Raw genomic sequence first — 18,264 nt, 5'->3', positions numbered from 1 at the left:
AAAAAAAAAAAACAACATGCCCCCCCCCCCCCCCAACCCAAAATACAAATAAAAAAAGCCAGACGAATTTATAAATGACAAAAATGCCTAAATAAAATACATAAAATGAATATAGATCATGCAAGGACAGGGACAAAAATCACCACAGAAATCATAGCCATAACAGATAAATACTATAAATAGTATAATAATCTTAATCTTTAAGTTCAACTATTCTGTAAATATTGGAGGAAGGGACCCCAGATCTTGGAATAGTACCAAAGTATTTTACTCATTTATATTTAAAGAGAAGAGAAACCGAAGACTTGGTTATGCTCGGTTGTTTGTACTGTCTGCTGCCTGTGGTTAAGATGGTTTCGAGCTGGATACCATGACCTGGGATCTGAGCTGTGGAAAGGCATTTCAAGACCCAAGCTGTCTGATGTGATCCAGGTTGAAATGATGGACATTTAATGAGTTAAGATGAAACACTATGCCCTGGAGATGTGGACAGACGAGCAGCCAAGACAGACTGTTTCATCTGCATCTCTTGGCAGGTCAAGATAACAGGACCTAGGTGGAGTAGATAGTTTTTGCAAAATTTCATTTTTAGTCTCCCATATGTCTTCGATAATGGTGCCCTGACACTTGAGTATGTACAGCGGGTACTCCATTATTTTTTCTGAACAAATCCAGAATGTGTTTTGAATCATGTCTTGGGATGCCTCACAGAAACATCAATGACTCCGGGTTTCTGAGCATACATTTTTCCAGCAAATTAACGTTTGACTTCCTGACAGGGCCATTGACCAATAGGTGGCAGAAGATGTCAGCATGATGATAGAAGGGTACGAGATGTGCTCCACTGTTCACTGATGTAAACCACACACAGATCCACATAAATAACCAGACTCGGTCGCGAAGTACACCCACTGAACTCCACAAACTTCTACATACTCCCTGATCCTTGTTTGTTTGTTTATTAAGAATGTTGGCTAATTAGATTATACTTTCATCTAGCAGTGAAAGTGTGGTCTACAGCTTAGTTTAATGTTTGTTTATATCCATTCAAAAGAATTCAACTGATTTGCCCCAAAATCAGTGCAGAAATAAAAAAGTTGAACCTGCAGATAACTGGGATTATATTTTGCAGACCGTCTTTTATTTACACTATGCAGTCAGATTGAGTTTACCTTGTTGCTGTTATTCTCAGTGTGTTATGGGAAACAGTAAATGGTGTAGCTGGACTGTGGTGACATCTTATACTTGATGTACACCACTGTTCAAATGTTTGAGGTTGGTACGACTTTTTAATGCTTTCTTTTAAGTCTCATATGTTCACCAAGGCTGCATTTATTTGATCGAAAATACAGTAAAACTGTGATATTGTGTAATCTAACAGTATTCTGTTTGAATCTATTTTAAAATGCAATGATGGCAAAAGCTGAATTTTATTACTCCAGTCTTTAGTGTCACATGATTCTTCAGAAATCATTCTAATAGCCGATTTGCTGCTCAAGAAACATAAATTATTATTATTAATAATGTTGAAAACAGCTTGCTTAATATTTGTGTAAAATGTGATAAATTTTTTCACGATTCTGAAGAACAGAATTATTTGAAATATATTTGTTTGTAATTTTAGAAATGTATTTACTGTCACTTTTGAAATTTTGATCAATTTTATGCATCCTTGCCAAATAAAAGTATTAATTTCTTTAAAAAAAACATGCTGACCCCAGACTTTTTGAACAGTAGTGTAAATGAAGATGAGAGATTAGTGGATGACTCACTTTGTGAGCATGTAGGTTTCATTCACAGATAACCTACACCTAAGGCGTAACCCACAGTCAGGCATCATTATCGCAAAATGAACCCTGATGGGTTGATCAGATCATCCTGAATAGGTTTATTTTGCGATAATGATCATCTGAGTGTATAGCATCCTACTTATTAGTTGACTATTTGCCAAATAAATAAATAAATGGACATTTAAATAATTTTATTACGTGAAAGAAAGAGACCATGGAGTGCTGCTGGGCACAACTATGGAAATCGGTTGGCCGGCAATGACAACAATCAAATATACAGTTTATCAGTCATTATACATAAACATTTGACCGCAGAATGTTAATCTGAATCAAGTGTTCCAGAGAGCCGTGTAATAAAAGCAACTACTGTGGCATGGTGAAGATATGCACATCAATGTACAGCACCAAAAAAAGAACCATATGTGGACCATAAACCAGTAAAACATTTGTTAAACATTTGAATTGGCAACTTAAGAGACTTGGAGGAAACCCAAATACATTGTATAGTTCCTGAAAAGTCCTATGCATTTACTCTTTGAAGAACATTTGGATCATGTGTAAGTGCTATTCTCTTTCATTGTGTAAAAGGAAAAACAATTAATTTATACATCTCTACTGTATTCATTTGCACATATTCTAAATTGATTGCTAAATTATTATAATCTCTTTGCACGCACATGTAGGATGGCTGAAAAGAGATTTGAACTAAACCGGCATCTCCGAACAGGATGTGTTTGAAAACACTGAGTAAATGACCATACTGCCTTTTCACATCTCCCCAGGAGCCTTGTGTGCTGTTATTTTACACTAGTTTAGCCTGGCAAGTCAAACCAAATGCTTCTTTTCTGCTGAGTGGGATTTATTTCTTGCAGTTTCCGCTAAACTATTTTGTTTTGAGACTTCAAGACCACTTTTTCTACAAACATGCGTCATCGTGATCTCACCGGATTTGTCAACAGTTACATGACTTGACTTGTGCTCTGATGGTTATTGTGACAGAATCATTCTTGATGATTTATTTCCTTTTATATTTATTTTGGATTAAGTCAGGTTAAGTTTAGCACTCTAAGCCTAAGGGATTAGTTTGAATGATTTTAAAACTCTTTTAATCAGCACTGTAACAGCATAATATGATTTACGTCATAGATTGATGCTACAAGGAAAGGTGCTATAAGGAAATGGGGAATATTTTATTACATGATCTGTTTTGAGACACCTTGGAACTTTCCTATCAAATTTTCTGATTTTTGCAAGCCTGAATCCATGAATGTGGACCTAACATCAGAAAATGAAAGACCTATAATGGCTTTAACCAGGATTGTGTACCATTCAGAATTTAAGCAAGAATGCCTCTTAAACTCCATTTTACGTCCTCGGATTGAATTCATTTTGAATTCAGGACACAAACAAAATTTCCATTTGACTAACTTTTAAACATAAAATCAAGATTTCTCAAGACAAACTTTGAACTCTAGGTTTAAAGAGAGACATGAAGAGAGAGAGGATAGATAGATAGATAGATAGATAGATAGATAGATAGATAGATAGATAGATAGATACCACCTATAAATATGTATTTAGTTATTTGATTATATATAATAAGTGAACTTCTGTGGACTAAGATGGAAAAACACTTCCCAGAATGCATGACTTTTGTTGGATTTCTTTGATAAAAAATTTCTTAAATTCCTCTTCCTGTCAATTCAGTTCTTCTGTGGGGTTTAGCTAATTAAATTCAAATTCACACACATAAATAGAAAGGGAGCCAATGTATCACATTTATTTATTTATTTTTATATTTTTGCTTACTTAGGATTGTACGTGAACAGTCACATGGTACACTACATCATTGCTGGTTCCCTCTCTGTAGGAGCTGAGACCATCAAGAAATACTGGAGCCGATATTATCAAGGTTCCCAAGGTGTGGTGTTTGTCCTCAACAGTGCCACATCAGACGAAGAGATGGAGGCGTCCCGGTCTGAGCTTCTCTCGGCCATGCAGCATCCTCAGCTGTGCACCCTTCCTTTCCTCATTCTCGCCAACCACCAGGATTCACCAGCTGCCCGCTCTGTATCGGAGGTATGGTAACTTTCCACACCAAATATAGCTCTATGTTAAGTGCTGGCCGTCTTCTCTGTGATCTGCCGCTGTTGAGGGTTGCTGGGCTCTGTTTGTACACACTCTCTCAAGTGTTTGGACTGAGCGCTGGGTAGCGTGCGTTTTGGAGAGCGTCCTGTTGCCATGCAGTAAGAGCAGTTGTTTATGGTCAGCCTTGGAAGATGAGCGACCGGGGCTGGGATAGGATGTTGTGGGGAGCTCCCCCTCCCTACTGCATCCTAGAACCAGAGCTGATGATGTAAACATGCTGTGACGTGGGCCGGCTGACTAATAGTCTCTTTCCACATGCTGAGAAAACCCTGTAGATGTTGTTCTCCTCAGAAGAAAGTATGAACAAGCAGCAGGAGACACTTGAAGTTTTCCAAGTATGTATTTAATCTAGACAAGGACGTAAGTATGACAGTCTGGTGCTGTAGTTATGCATCTGAGACAGGAAAATATCGATCTACATACGTACCATGTGTACATTTTTGCAGATGGTTACATATTTTGCACTTACATGTGACTTCAGTTCCAGGTGGCTGAATATTTGGAATAATAAGTAATATTACTACATAATAAATTAAATAAAGACACTTTTTAAATTGTGTCAGCAGTGGTTATTTGAAACGGAATCCACTAGAGTGTCACATATTGAATGTATGGACTCGTTTTATCATTTTTTGTTAATTACTTAATTATTTAAAGGAAATAAATTGTGGATGCCACCTGAGGTTATGAAATGTTATTCTTCAAAAAAGTGCCCCTAAATCATATGGATAATTTTCCTAAAATTCCGTCAAATGAGTCATGATGTAAACATCTGGAATGTCTTACTCAAACGTTATTACAGAAAGAGATGTGGTTTGTCAAAGTTTCCACTATTGAATGTTAAGGAAAGGCAGGGCATTGTCTCCTGCGCAGGACTTGCTGATGTCCAGCCCACTATAAACAAGTGGGTGAAGATGGTATCAGGTTAGGAGTTCAAGCTTCTGATCACATGTAGACCACAGATTGAAGCAAGTCAACCCCTCTACTGCTGACTCCTCTTAGCCAGTCAGACTGAAGGAACGACATTCATCCCAGCACATTCCCATCATTTTTGTAAACCGATTGCATTTCATGTATTCTTGAATGTGCAGACATTTTACATTAATCCTGCATTTACCTCTTGGCTCCTCCAACATGAGCTGTTGTCTGTGATGCAATTTACCAAAAACAAGTAGATGTCTGCTTCTAAATCTACTGGTCAATAAATATGACTCACAGCTGGAGAATGAAGGACATATACAGCGTACAGGGGGCCGCAAGGGGGTGCTATTGTGTCTGCGGGAAAGTTACAAATAAATTCACCAAATTTGACATTGCTACAGTTTCAATCTGCTTTCTAAACACTAAAATCATGAGATGAATCCAAATTATTTTGTCACACTGACAGACATAGTTTTATGTTTCTTTTCAGGTTTATACATTTACATTTAGCTTCCTTAATGGTATTGTACACAAAAGAGAATATATTCCAGATAATATTATACACATTTATATTTGTACAGCATAAATTGGTGTTTATGTGAATAAAATATAGCTACGTTCATGCATGAAACGACATTCTAAAAACGTGGCGCTCAAGTTAAAAGGAGTTCACTCCCATCCTCTTGCATGTTTTTCCTATTCCACTGCCCACGTTGCATCTTTGTCAATGCAAAAGCGCATTCTGTGTGAATGGCGCCTAACGATATGAGCGCGTCGTACGTGAGCGGTTAATCACGTGCGACAACATGTGGTTGGATCGTTATCATTGGCATATTGTCAAAGCGTCAAATTCTAACGGTTGGTCATATTTCTATTCAAAATCGTGATGCCTTGATTTCTAAAAAATAAAGTCGCGACAAAACATTACATTCGAATTAATTGATCAAATCTGAAAAATCGCCCAGCCCTAGTTGTAGCATATTTGAACTACACTGAAATACATTGAAAGTACAGTGTAAACCTATTTATCCCCACAATAACATGCAATAAAGGCCTTTATGAATGTAAAACTTAAACTGACGTGATATATTGATCACGGCTGGATGTAAATTTCACATGCAGAAACAGATCTAATCTGCACCGACTGCAGTGCAGATTATAGCTCATGTGGGTTTTGGGTCTTGATTAATGTGTAGTAGTTCTCAATAACTCACTCCCTGATAACCATTTTTCATTTATGGATTTTGACTTTGTCAAAGCAGGTCTGCTGTTGAAGTTATGCTGCAAGTTTGCTTACAGTATATACTGTTTATACATGCTCTGCGAAGCTGGCCTAAGTAAAGGGAAGAGCATTTAGTCATTGTGGTTACATGTGAAAGTGACACCTGCCTTCCTCCAGTGCAGTTGTGTTCGGTGTGGGATGTTTTGGCTAGCCACCTCCACTTTCTACTTGTGTTTCACTGCTAGACTCTCTCGACTGAAGAGGCATGCATTGTGGTCGCATTGAGGACTCAATTGGCGATGAGAGAAGGAGCCTGCAAAGTATTTCAGACAAGCCTGTTGCCAATTCTTGACATGAGGAAATATGCTGGAGATCTTTTCGAAAGCTTAAGTGCTGATGATGGAAATAAGTGTCACACTATACTCGAGTGTGCATTGTTATGTGCCGGATATAAGATAATTACAACATGTCTGTGGCAATGCTTAGGATCTCATAGGATTTTACAGACAACCACTAATGAAAAATAGCAACCAACTTGATGCTGGTCCACTTTCCCCATCGATTTGTATAGTCTATAAGCCTATAGGGTTGTGTGCCACCCGGTCAGCAGATATCCTGATATTGACCAATGGCACGTGTGACATGTACTGTGTGACTGCATGCTGGAGAAAATCTTGTATGTGGTGTTGACTTCAGTCAGCTGGCGGTCAACCGAGAGGACCCACATAGACCCTTTTTTTGTTTAAGCTCCTAAATGTGGTCAGTTGCGTCTGATCAGCGCAAACCATATTACTGGGGAGATTGCCATGTGTTGGTCTATTTTTAGAAGTTGAAGTCACAGAGAGCGATTGACCTCTTTTAGCTGTTTGCAAACACTTCCAGAGCCACGTGAATTTGGCTTATAGAGGCAGTGAGCCCTGCCACAGGCCTTTTATTTAATTATGGTGTCATCTCTATTCTTGTTGTAGGCATACTGTGTATCCTGTCACAGTGAGGGATCAAGTCCCACACGTCGATCCACACTTAACTCTGACATGCTTGCCAATCGCTTTGAATGGGATATGGCCTGACTTAGTTTGCATCTGTCCCAGGTTTGAATTGTCACCTCTTTTTTGTTTGATTGCATTTTTAAAAATAAGGAAAACACAAAATCAAAAAACTATAAATAAATTAAATCTATTAGAATTAATCATTTTAAAATTCAGGACAGAAGGGTTTTTTTCACTTTTTTTCCTCTGTTACTTCCTTGAGATGGTCAAATCAAGTCAAACATAAAAACTGAAAGAACTGATTTCAACTTTCATGCAGTCTGTGAGAAAGTATGGTTGACCCATCAAAGCAGAGAGGCGGAATAGTAAAGCCGGATATCAAAGACAGGTTTGATTCCTGAGAGGGGAACTGGCATTTGTAGTCGCATTTCTCGCTTCCTTTTTCCTCGCCTCTTTTTGCCCCACACACTCCTTTTGTTTAGATGATTGTGCATTTAAATGTTTTATTTTGTGTCTTGTTCCACATATTTTTCGAGGCAGAAACTCTTCACATTCTCTTGGGGTTTTTGAAATGCTTACACCTAAACATTTCAAGATTCGCCATAATAAAAAGCTTCAGACAGTTGAATCTTCTTTCAAGCAAACCTTTCAAACATTACTTGCCATCATAAATAATCCAGATGTCTTGTAGAGGAGCTTTCGTGCAGAACTTGCATGCTTAATATTAAATGAAAGATACTAGATGTCTCTGAGTTAGTGTACAAACAAATTGTTTGCTTGACTCTTAAGGCCATTGCACACAGAGTCCGAAATTTTTGCACGTTGAAAAGTAAATACGACCTCACGCTGTGTCAATCACGTTTACATACTGCCTCCGAAACTTTCGTCCATCTTAAAAAAAATCGGAGCGGGTTCGATTTTCTGCGTTTTTCGCATCCGTAGCAAGCATTTTGAGAGGTGTTTTGACAATTCAGAGTAGTGATGGGAAGTTCGGATCATTTTACCGACTCGGACCTTTGAGTCTCATTCAGCAAAATGAACGAATCTTTTTTTGAGTCATTTCATTCATTTTAGCAAAATACAATTAAAATGTTACGTGTTACTTCCCTAACACGTCTACTAACGCAAATGTTGATCACACTACAAACAATACAAAACTGCTATAAGAAACAGAAAAGATTAATTCATTGTTTACCTGGGTCTTCAGTCTATGATTAGCTCCACCTCTTATCTGACAAGTCTTCGGGTTTTCCGAGTCGTTCGTTCATCGCGTGACAGCCCCATAAACTTAACCAATGCAGTCTGAGCCGGAAAGAGAATTGATTAGTTCTTTTTTAAATTTTTTTTATTGAAGATATAACATTCACAGGGGATACAGTCATAGCAATAAAATACACACACCCAGAATACAAAACAATAAATACATAAAGAATAATAAAAATGAAATATAAACAGAACAAAAACAAATAAATAAAAAGTTAAACATCTTCTTTTTTTTTTATAAATCATAAATAAATTAAAATAAAAAATAACTTAAATGTAATATTATCATTTCACATTTTGAAGATCTGTAACAATCCCTAACCGAATGTAACCGTTTAGGGGAAATAGAATTAATAACCAATTCATACACTCTAGGTGAGGTATCCACACATTCCCAAGTCACATTAAAGATTCGTTCAAAATGAACGAATCATTCAAGCACGACCCAACACTAATTCAGAGCCACCGTACAAGTGAACGCCAAAATCCAGAATGGCGATTGTCAAGTTCATCCACTTCGTCTCGTAGCACAAAGCACTGTAAAGATCCTTGCACACTGAGTTCACAGATATTAGTGGTGGTCTTTTTAATATGTGGCTCTAGTATCGCTAGCAAAGCATCAAACTGAGCCACTGACATGCTGGAGTAAACTTTGAATCGCCCGCGATAATCCCACTGCTCCTTAAGGAGGAGGAGCTCTCCTTCATCTCTATATCTCAGGATTGGATGGACCCAGTATTTCCTTTCTTTTTCTCTTTTTAAGAATAATCCTCACTGCTTGAAGACTCCATTTAGTACTGTTTTGCGAATTTTTTCGCAACGGATGAATTAATACGCATCAAACTCAGTGTTCAAGGTTTCTGTGTGCAACGAATTTTTAGGATAACAAATACGAAAAAACATACGAAAATTTCGGACTCCGTGTGCAATGACCTTAAATGTGAGAAAGTGGTTCACTAAAGATGGACAAGCTAAGAACGTTCCTCTTTGTAGATGAATTAATATGTATAATTACTGTTATGCACCATGCCATCTGATTCCATTTTGATAATCAAATTCTTCTCTCAGACATATTTTGGGTTTTAAGATGTTCTCTGTTTTTGTGTAGCAGGTGGTGTTGTGAAATTGTGGTTATAAGAACATGATCCAGACTCATGAGGTTTACCGCAAAGGCTCAGTCACCTTGCCCAGAGAGCTACAGAGACTAAACACCCTTCAAACTCTGAGTCATGATGTATAATCAGCAGGTCATCACTGCCCACTGAGCAGCTACACAACTGACTCTAATTCTTCTCTCAGAAGTGCTACTGCCATCTGTCATAACTGAGCGGATTGGAGCTTTCATCACAAATTCTAAAGCTAAAATTACATTTGAACGTAGCTGTGACGTTAACATCTTATGCCTTTGAAAAACTTTTCTGGTCTGTGTTGAGTTGATTCACGTCACACTAAATGCTGTTTACAGACACACTGGTCCTGTTTAATGTTTGCAACAACAGTTTAGATGTTTTGTACATGGGACATATCGGTTTATAACACCTGAAATCATTTTTACTCTGAAATGTGACTGATATTATGTGTTTCTGAGTTAAATTGTGTATAGGTTTTCCCAAGCAAAGCAGCACCCAGCGTGTTGTTGTTGCAACCTAGTTATTAGCGCTGCCCGGTATCATTTTATGGCATAATGTTGGCGACGTCTCGTTTTTACATTGCCGCAGTCAAGTTTAAAAGACTCGTTGGACCTGTAAAGGCCTAACTAGGGCCCTGTGTGTGACTTGTTTTCAGGAGGGGAAATATTCATGGGACAGAATTCCTTGTTGACACCAACCTCCTGCTGTTGGGGCCCTAGGAGGAAGTGAGCAGAGAGAGGGGCGTCATATGTTGATATAACACCTCAACAAAGCAGGCTGTGTAGATGTTTTGCCCCGATGCACTGGTTCTTGTTTTCTAAAGGTTTCCTGTATGAATGCTCAAATGTTCAGCTAAAGAACTGATCTTAGAATAGAGGAAATCAACCATCGTTTCACATACAGCTATTGATCTGATCCTAGACCTAATGGCCTAATGGTTAGAGAGTCAGACTTGTAATCCAAAGGTCGTGGGTTCGAGTCTCAGGTCCGGCAGGGATTGTAGGTGGGGGGAGTGAATAACCAGTGCTCTCTTCCTCCCACAATACCACATCTGAGGTGAGACCCTTGAGCAAGGCACCGAACCCCCAACTGCTCCCCGGGCGCCACAGCATTGGCTGCCCAGTGCTTCGGGTGTGTGTTCACGGTGTGTGTGCGTGTTTGTACACTACTTACTGCTGTGTGTGTGCACTTGGATGGGTTAAATGCAGAGCACAAATTCCAAGTATGGGACACTATACTTGACCTCATGTCCTTTCCTTTCCTTTCCTTAGGTGATGTTTGATCAGATTTTGGTGTAAGGTCCTCTGGTTTTGTACACATGAAAATGTATTTATTTATTATTTTTTGTATATATGCGTCTTTAAAAGATGCATGTGACTGCCAAAGTTTAAAATTTTCCCTACATACAAATATATCATGCAAAATTCAGCACATCACGTGAGTAGTACAGTATGTTTCAATATTATTTACAACAGGATTTGTATTTTCATTTGTTTAAATAAAATATTTTTGTTATAAGAGAAACATTAAAAACAACTTTTTGCATCAAAACCAATCCTTTTCTGGTAAAAAAAAGTTTTTCAAAGTCAACAAGTATGCAACTGCTGAATGTAACATTTCTGATAAGCCAAACATGTCTCTGAGTAGCATCAATATTTATTATAGTCATATAATTTATTATACTTTTTCCATAAAATAAGTATAATGAACTACGTAAAAAGCATTTTGAACGTCTCCAGCACATTTTATAATTACCCAAAAATCCAACCCTTAAGCACATTATCACGTCTGTCAAAAACTTGCTACAGTAGCTGTCAGTTGGTATATTAGAACTAGAAACATCAACATAACACTCGTGGACATCAGTCACTTCAGTGAATACTTTTTTTGGATAATAAATAAATAACTATTACTAGGGATGCACCGAAAATTCTTGGCCGAAGCCAAACAAACTGAAACACTGGGTTGAAGGCCAAATAACAAACATGGTTTTTCATGGTTTTTCCCCATGTATATTGCCAATTTTTTCACCATTGCAAAAATTAAATAGCCAAAATGTGCTTTTTACTGTTTTGTCTTGCTTTTGACTACTGTACATCATTGCTTTCCGTGAAGGAGAAAATATCGGCTTCGGCATGCTGTTTGTCAAAGACCGTAACGTAGGCCATACATAAATATAATATAAATATATATATTACAAATATATAATGCAGGTGAGTATAAATTTGTTCTTAACTCACTGAAATTTGAATCAGAATGGTCGGGCAATACTTCACACTGCATGCTAAAGCAAAATAAACACCAATCCAACGATAAAATGTACAGTGTTAATGAACATCATTCAATGTGTTGGTTCCTGATGGAAACAGTAAGTTGTATGTTATATTTTGATGGACATTTATGCACAAACTACGCATTCTGATTCTGGTATTTCCTTTTTGAATATTTTCAATAATTTTTATTATGATCTTTTTTCATAGTTTTGGCAATAGATGAAATTAAATTAGTGATCTTGAGATGAATCCCTGTAGACCAATTTGACTAACATAGGCTGGTGTAATGTACATTACTGAACTTGAAAGGTTCATCTACATTCTCAGTTGTTTAAAATATTAAAGGGGTCATATGATGCGATTTCAAGTTTTCCTTTCTCTTTGGAGTGTTACAAGCTGTTCGTGAATAGATAAGATCCCTAACGCCGCCCAAATGTTCACGCAAAGAAAGAAGGCGTAACTTTATTGTTGCTGCCACCGCCGCCACCATGTTGTGAAGACGCTATGTGTTTCGTTGCGAAACGAAAATACTTTGGCCTTCCAAAAGAGGACACGACTAGAAATCAGTGGTTAAGTTGTATTTGCAACACTGTTCCAGAACAGTTTAACCCAAATATTCAGATGTGTGCAGCGCATTTTATGGAGGACTGTTTCCTGATCCTGTGAGAGTAGACTACAATGCCGGCTGTTCTGACTCACAGACTGTAAGTACGTTTTCATATTTAAAGAATTTGCCACTGATGATTCAAACGCGAGTTTTGAGCAGTGTAGAGTAGCACTTGTTGTTTGTCATTTCTCTGATCACAAATGCAGACACGGTTTTATGTTTACGTGGCGCGATGCAACGCAACGCATAAAAAGACCTATAAGTCATTATAATCCGTAATTATGTCCCCCTCACTGGATGCAACAAATGCCTTGTTTATAATGGGTTTTAATGTTTTTGTCTCATCGCTCCGGGACACGGCATCACAGTATGGTAAGGGGCGTAGCATTTCCGTCACACGCTTGAGGAATTCGGCCAATCATAACGCAATGGATAGCTGGCCAATCAGGGCACACCTCACTTTTCAGACCGATGAGCTTTGTAAAAATCGACGCGTTTCAGAAAGGCGGGGCATAGAGGAGAAACAATAATGTACAGTATGTGGAAAATAATGTGTTTTTTGAACCTTAAACCACATAAACACATTTCATTACACCAAATACACAAAATAATGTTCTTTTTAGCAACATCATATGACCCCTTTACGACAATTATCAAAGATTGATAAAATTTAACACTTTTTTTTTACATGATAGTTACTTTTAATTACCTCTTAGCAGATTTTGACTCAAATCCGAGAAAGTTGTTCCTCAAGTATACTTATAGTAAATTACTTTCTTGATTGGTTTGGGAATATACAGGTCAAAGGGCAGTGTTGTATGTACAAAGCATTGATATCATTTGTACCTACAGAACGAACTTCAATTGTTTAGAAGTAAATTCTTCACTGAATACAGCGCATACTCTAAAAGTATGTGATTTTGGCCAGAGCAATTGTTTTAACACAGTGATTGATGGATAGGTGAGTAGGCTGTTGATGTTGTCTGGGTACATTAGGTTGGAATAGCCTTTGCACTACAAATGTCATGTGATGACTTCATGATGATTCAACTATCTGTGAATTTGGTTAGTCAAATCACCAACCACTTTGGACCTTGTTTACACCTGTATTCATTGCTGGCCATTTGCAATCGGATCACCCAAGATGAATATTAATACCAAGTGTAAACAAAGTCCAGATGACTGTACAAAATGCTTTTCTCTGAGGAGTGAATTAGCTCACATCTGGTTTCCTTGAACCAAATTTATAACTGATGTTGCTTACCAACTGAATTTGTGACAAAGCAATACTGCACAAGCAACTGTGCTGTCAAGCTGCATTAAAGCTCTACTTTTTGGGACTTTTTTGTGTTCTAACTTTTAGCCAAAATATGTGTTTGTTTACAGTTTGTGTTGTCTACTTTTCATACTAGGAAAAAAGTCACGACATGACTATTCAACAGTTCAGTTTACGGACCCCGGTTTTCTCCCACCTCACGCACCCACTGACTCGTAACACGTAATTAATCATAAATATCTGCTGTGTTTGACATTCATGTTCCCTGAGAAACCAAGGCTAGTTTGTGTCATTTGTTTCCAGAAGAGTTGTGTGGATGTGGAAATGCATGAATTCGACTCTTTCCTTGTTGCATTAGATTTATAATCTGGAAACTTTAGGTCAGAAATGTCTTTGTTTCTCTCTGCTTCTTGACTGGTGTGGACAGGATTTGATTCCAAGTCTGAAACATCCCTTCATTGTTCAATCAGATGTGAATAAACATGCGATTCCATTGGCACATGCAGAAGAATATTTTCTGTCCTATCAGACAGTCTTCGAGGCAGATGTTGTTTTGGAGAGTGCAGTCCTTGGTGGTTGTGTTGAAGTGCTGAAGTGAAGCCATTTAGAAAGCTGATATTCATTGTTTATCATTTGTTTGTGTATTTATATCTGTACATGTTTATTATATGCGTTTGTGTGTATACTACGGGTATAACGGTTTAAATTTCCCACGATTTGATTTCAGTTCTGTGCTTTGAGTTTGGATGAGTAAATACCTGGTGCATCATTTTTGAGCAACTGTTCCAGTTTTACGAAGCTTTTCAGCAAATTTATCCAGGCTCTGGTACCATGTAGGCCTGTAGCAATAACCAGGGCTTAACTTCAATTTATTGTGTTATTTTTTAACTAATATTAATGTATTTTAACTTAAATGTAATATATATATATATATATATATATATATATATATATATTATTTTTTTTGTTATTTTGTCACCTTATTTATTAAAGCTTAAAAATCCACGAGCCGGCAGTGTCTCTAGCATATTGTGCGTCATTATGACTAAATTTGACCAGTGCATTATTTGTGTGCTCCAGAAATGTTGTTTGCAGGGGGGAAAAAAAAACATTTACAGAGATTTGTTGCTATTATCTGCTGCTTTTTGATGATTTTTGATGGTCCACCAATTCCACATGTGGAGAAGATTTCAGACATTGTGGAAGTCAATAACGATTTTAGTCAAAAAAAAAAAGAAAACTTTTCATTCTATGGTCCTCAGAGGGAACGATGAGTGAACAACACATTATTTTCTGGTATTTTTAATGTATTATTGGGTCCTGTTATATCAATGAATTGATATCTTCTTTAATATGGGGTCTCTCTCCTCTTTTGATCATTGATCTTTCTGACCCTCTCCGTAGAGAAGGATTTTTTGTTTTAATCTGTCAGTTGACCTGAACAGATTTGGCAGTGGGATACATCAGACGGACCTGTCTGGTTTTCTACTTCAGTGGAGAAAGGGTTAGAAGCTTTAATGGTGGTCTGGTTGACTACATATTGGTTTGTTGACCCATCTAATGAGGTAGTCTAGACAAGAGCAACATCCCCGGTGTATAGTAGTTATTCTTTGCAGAGTTACAAACAAGTTGAACTTTTCTGATTAGACATATAGCTATAAATTGTTTGCATTGAATTAATTTTTTAGTAAAGATTAACATTAAAGGGGTGGTTCATTGCGTTTTCACTTTTTTAACGTTAGTTAGTGTGTAATGTTGCTGTTTGAGCATAAACAATATCTGCAAAGTTACAAAGCTGAAAGTTCAATGCAAATGGAGATATCGTCTTTTAAAATTTTTAATTTTAAAAGCAGTTTAATGCTTACAAAAACGGCTGGTAGGGACTTCAAGAAGTTACTTCCCGGGTGCGTGACATCACAAACCCAGATAAACCCCGCCCTCGGGAAAAGGCAGCAAAGGGGGCGAGGCCATGCTGCGCTGCTTTAGAGAAGAGGAAGAGAAAACTAGAGGAGCACGTAAAAATCTATTCATATATGAATCGAATCATATATGATTCTGTCTTCTAAGGATTCTAATGGATTCACAAGTAAAGTAGCAGTTCTTAATACTGTTCCTTGCGTCCCCCTGCTCTGCACACGTCAAACTGATAAGCGATATTAAAGACGCCTTTGTTTACAATACAACCGGAGCACATGCCATTGAGGTGAGGGGCGAGACGTTTAGACGCACGCTAGAGGCGGTTTAGCCAATCACAACACACTGGGCTAGCTAACCAATCAGAGCCCATCACCTCTTTCTGAGGGAGGGTCTTCATAAAAGAAGGAAATGATCAGCCCGTTTCTCAGAAAAGGGACAGAGAGGTGTGGAATAAAGATAATTTATGTGAAAAATAATGCGGTTTTTAAAAAACGAAGCATTATCACATGTTAGACTGCACCCCATAAACACAATCAAGCCTAGAAAAAACCCAGTGAACCACCCCTTTAAGTTAATTTGCTCGTAGTCTTACAGACTGTCTTACTAGGTGATGATGAAGTGAGGGTCTGTCTATCACCAAGTAAATAAAAATATAAAAAACACATTGAGGTAATCACCTAAAAAAATAGGTAAATTAAAAAATGCAACCCTCATTGGATCATTTGAGATGGATTGATCCGTGAGTCTCTGAGTAATGCATAACGGTCAGGTTCACATTTAATGAAATACAGCATTCTTACCTTCAGCCACAGGATAAGCCACAAAGGCTCAGGAATATGATTTCTGGTTATGGTCATATGACAGTTAATTGTTATGTGGAATTAATAAAATATGGTCTTACATAATGCACGCATGCAGTTTGGATCAACTCCTCTCTGGTTTTTCAGGGGCAGGGGCTCAAATGTAAAAAAGGGCATCTATTACTATGGAGTAATACTAAAATGTACATGTATCTTATTTGAAACTGATCAAATTTTACACACACACACAAACACTGCATCCGGAAAGTATTCACATCACTTTCCACATTTTATGTTACAGCCAGTATTCCAAAATGGATTAAATTAATTATTTTCCTTAATTTTACAAACAATGCCCCATAATGACAACATGAAAGAAGTTTGTTTGAAGTCTTTGCAAATTTACAAAACAAAAAAAAAAAATCACATGTACATAAGTATTCACAACCTTTGCGCAATACTTTTTTAAAGCACCTTTGGCACCAATTACAGCCTCAAGTCTTTTTGAGTATGATGCTACAAGCTTGGCACACCTATTTTTGGGCAGTTTCTCCCATTCTTTTTTGCAGGACCTCTCAAGCTCCATCAGGTTGGATGGGGAGTGTCGTGCACAGCCATTTTCAGATCTCTCCAGAGATGTTCAATCAGGTTCAATTCTGGGCTCTGGCTGGGCCACTCAAGGACATTCACAGAGTTGTCCTTTAGGCACTCTTTTGTTATCTTGGCTGTGTGCTTGGGGTCGTTGTCCTGTTGGAAGATGAACCTTCGCCCCAGTCTGAGGTCCATTGTACAATCTCAGTACATTGCTGCATTCATCTTTCCCTCGATCCTGACTAGTCTCCCAGTTCCTGCTGCTGAAAAACATCTCCACAGTATGATGCTGCCACCACAATGCTTCACTGTAGGGATGGTATTGGCCAGGTGATGAGCAGTGCCTGGTTTCCTCCAGACATGGTGCTTGCCATTCAGGCCAAAGAGTTCAATCTTTGTTTCATCAGACCAGAGAATTTTGTTTCTTATGGTCTGAGAGTCCTTCAGGTGCCTTTTGGCAAACTCCAGGTGGACTGTCATGTACCTTTTACTGAGGAGAGGCTTCCGTCTGGCCACTCTGCCATACAGGCCTGATGGTTGTTCTTCTGGAAGGTTCTCCTCTCTGCACAGAGAAATGCTGGAGCTCTGTCAGAGTGACCACAGGGTTCTTTGTCACCTCCATGACTAAGGCCCTTCTCCCCCGATTGCTCAGTTTGGCCAGGCGGCCCGCTCTAGGAAGAGTCCTGGTGGTTCCAAACTTCTTCCATTTACGGATGATGGAGGCCACTGTGCTCATTGGGACCGTCAATGCTGCAGAAATTTTTCTGTACACTTCCCCAGATCTGTGCCTCGATACAATCCTGTCTCAGAGGTCTACAGACAATTCCTTGGACTTCATGGCTTGATTTGTGTTCTGACATGCACATGCATTAACTGTGGGACCTTATATAGACAGGTGTGTGCCTTTCTAAATCATATCCAATCAACTGAATTTACCACAGGTGGACTCCAATCAAGTTGTAGAAAAATCTCAAGTATGGTCAGTGGAAACAGGATGCACCTGAGTTCAATTTTGAGCGTCATGGCAAAGGCTGTGAATACTTGCGTATATGTGATTTTTTTGGTTTTTAATTTTTAATAAATTTGCAAAGACTTCTTTTGATTATGGGGTATTGTTTGTAGAATTTTGAGGAAAATAATGAATTTAATCCATTTTGGAATAAGGCTGTAACATAAAATGTGGAAAATGTGAAGTGCTGTGAATACTTTCCGGATGCACTGTGTGTGTATCAGAATATATATATACAGATCTGGGGAAGTGTACAGAAAAATTTCTGCAGCATTGACGGTCCCAATGAGCACAGTGGCCTCCATCATCCGTAAATGGAAGAAGGGGG

The 18,264-nt window shown here is 38.1% G+C and overlaps 1 protein-coding gene across 2 annotated transcripts in view; it reads left to right on the top strand.

The window, feature by feature from the left end:
• LOC107599176 (ADP-ribosylation factor-like protein 15) overlaps positions 1 to 18,264 on the top strand; it is a 116,579-nt gene that overhangs the window by 48,383 nt on the left and 49,932 nt on the right. For both annotated transcript variants that reach the window (XM_016290693.1, XM_016290692.1), the window contains one exon: positions 3,661 to 3,869. In XM_016290693.1, the coding sequence (XP_016146179.1) occupies positions 3,661 to 3,869 (209 nt within the window). The remainder of the gene's footprint in view (positions 1 to 3,660; positions 3,870 to 18,264) is intronic.

Source organism: Sinocyclocheilus grahami, unplaced genomic scaffold, assembly GCF_001515645.1.
Source record: "Sinocyclocheilus grahami isolate Dianchi unplaced genomic scaffold, SAMN03320097.WGS_v1.1 scaffold262.1, whole genome shotgun sequence".
NCBI lineage: Eukaryota > Metazoa > Chordata > Actinopteri > Cypriniformes > Cyprinidae > Sinocyclocheilus > Sinocyclocheilus grahami.
This window is presented reverse-complemented; position numbering and strand designations above follow the sequence as displayed.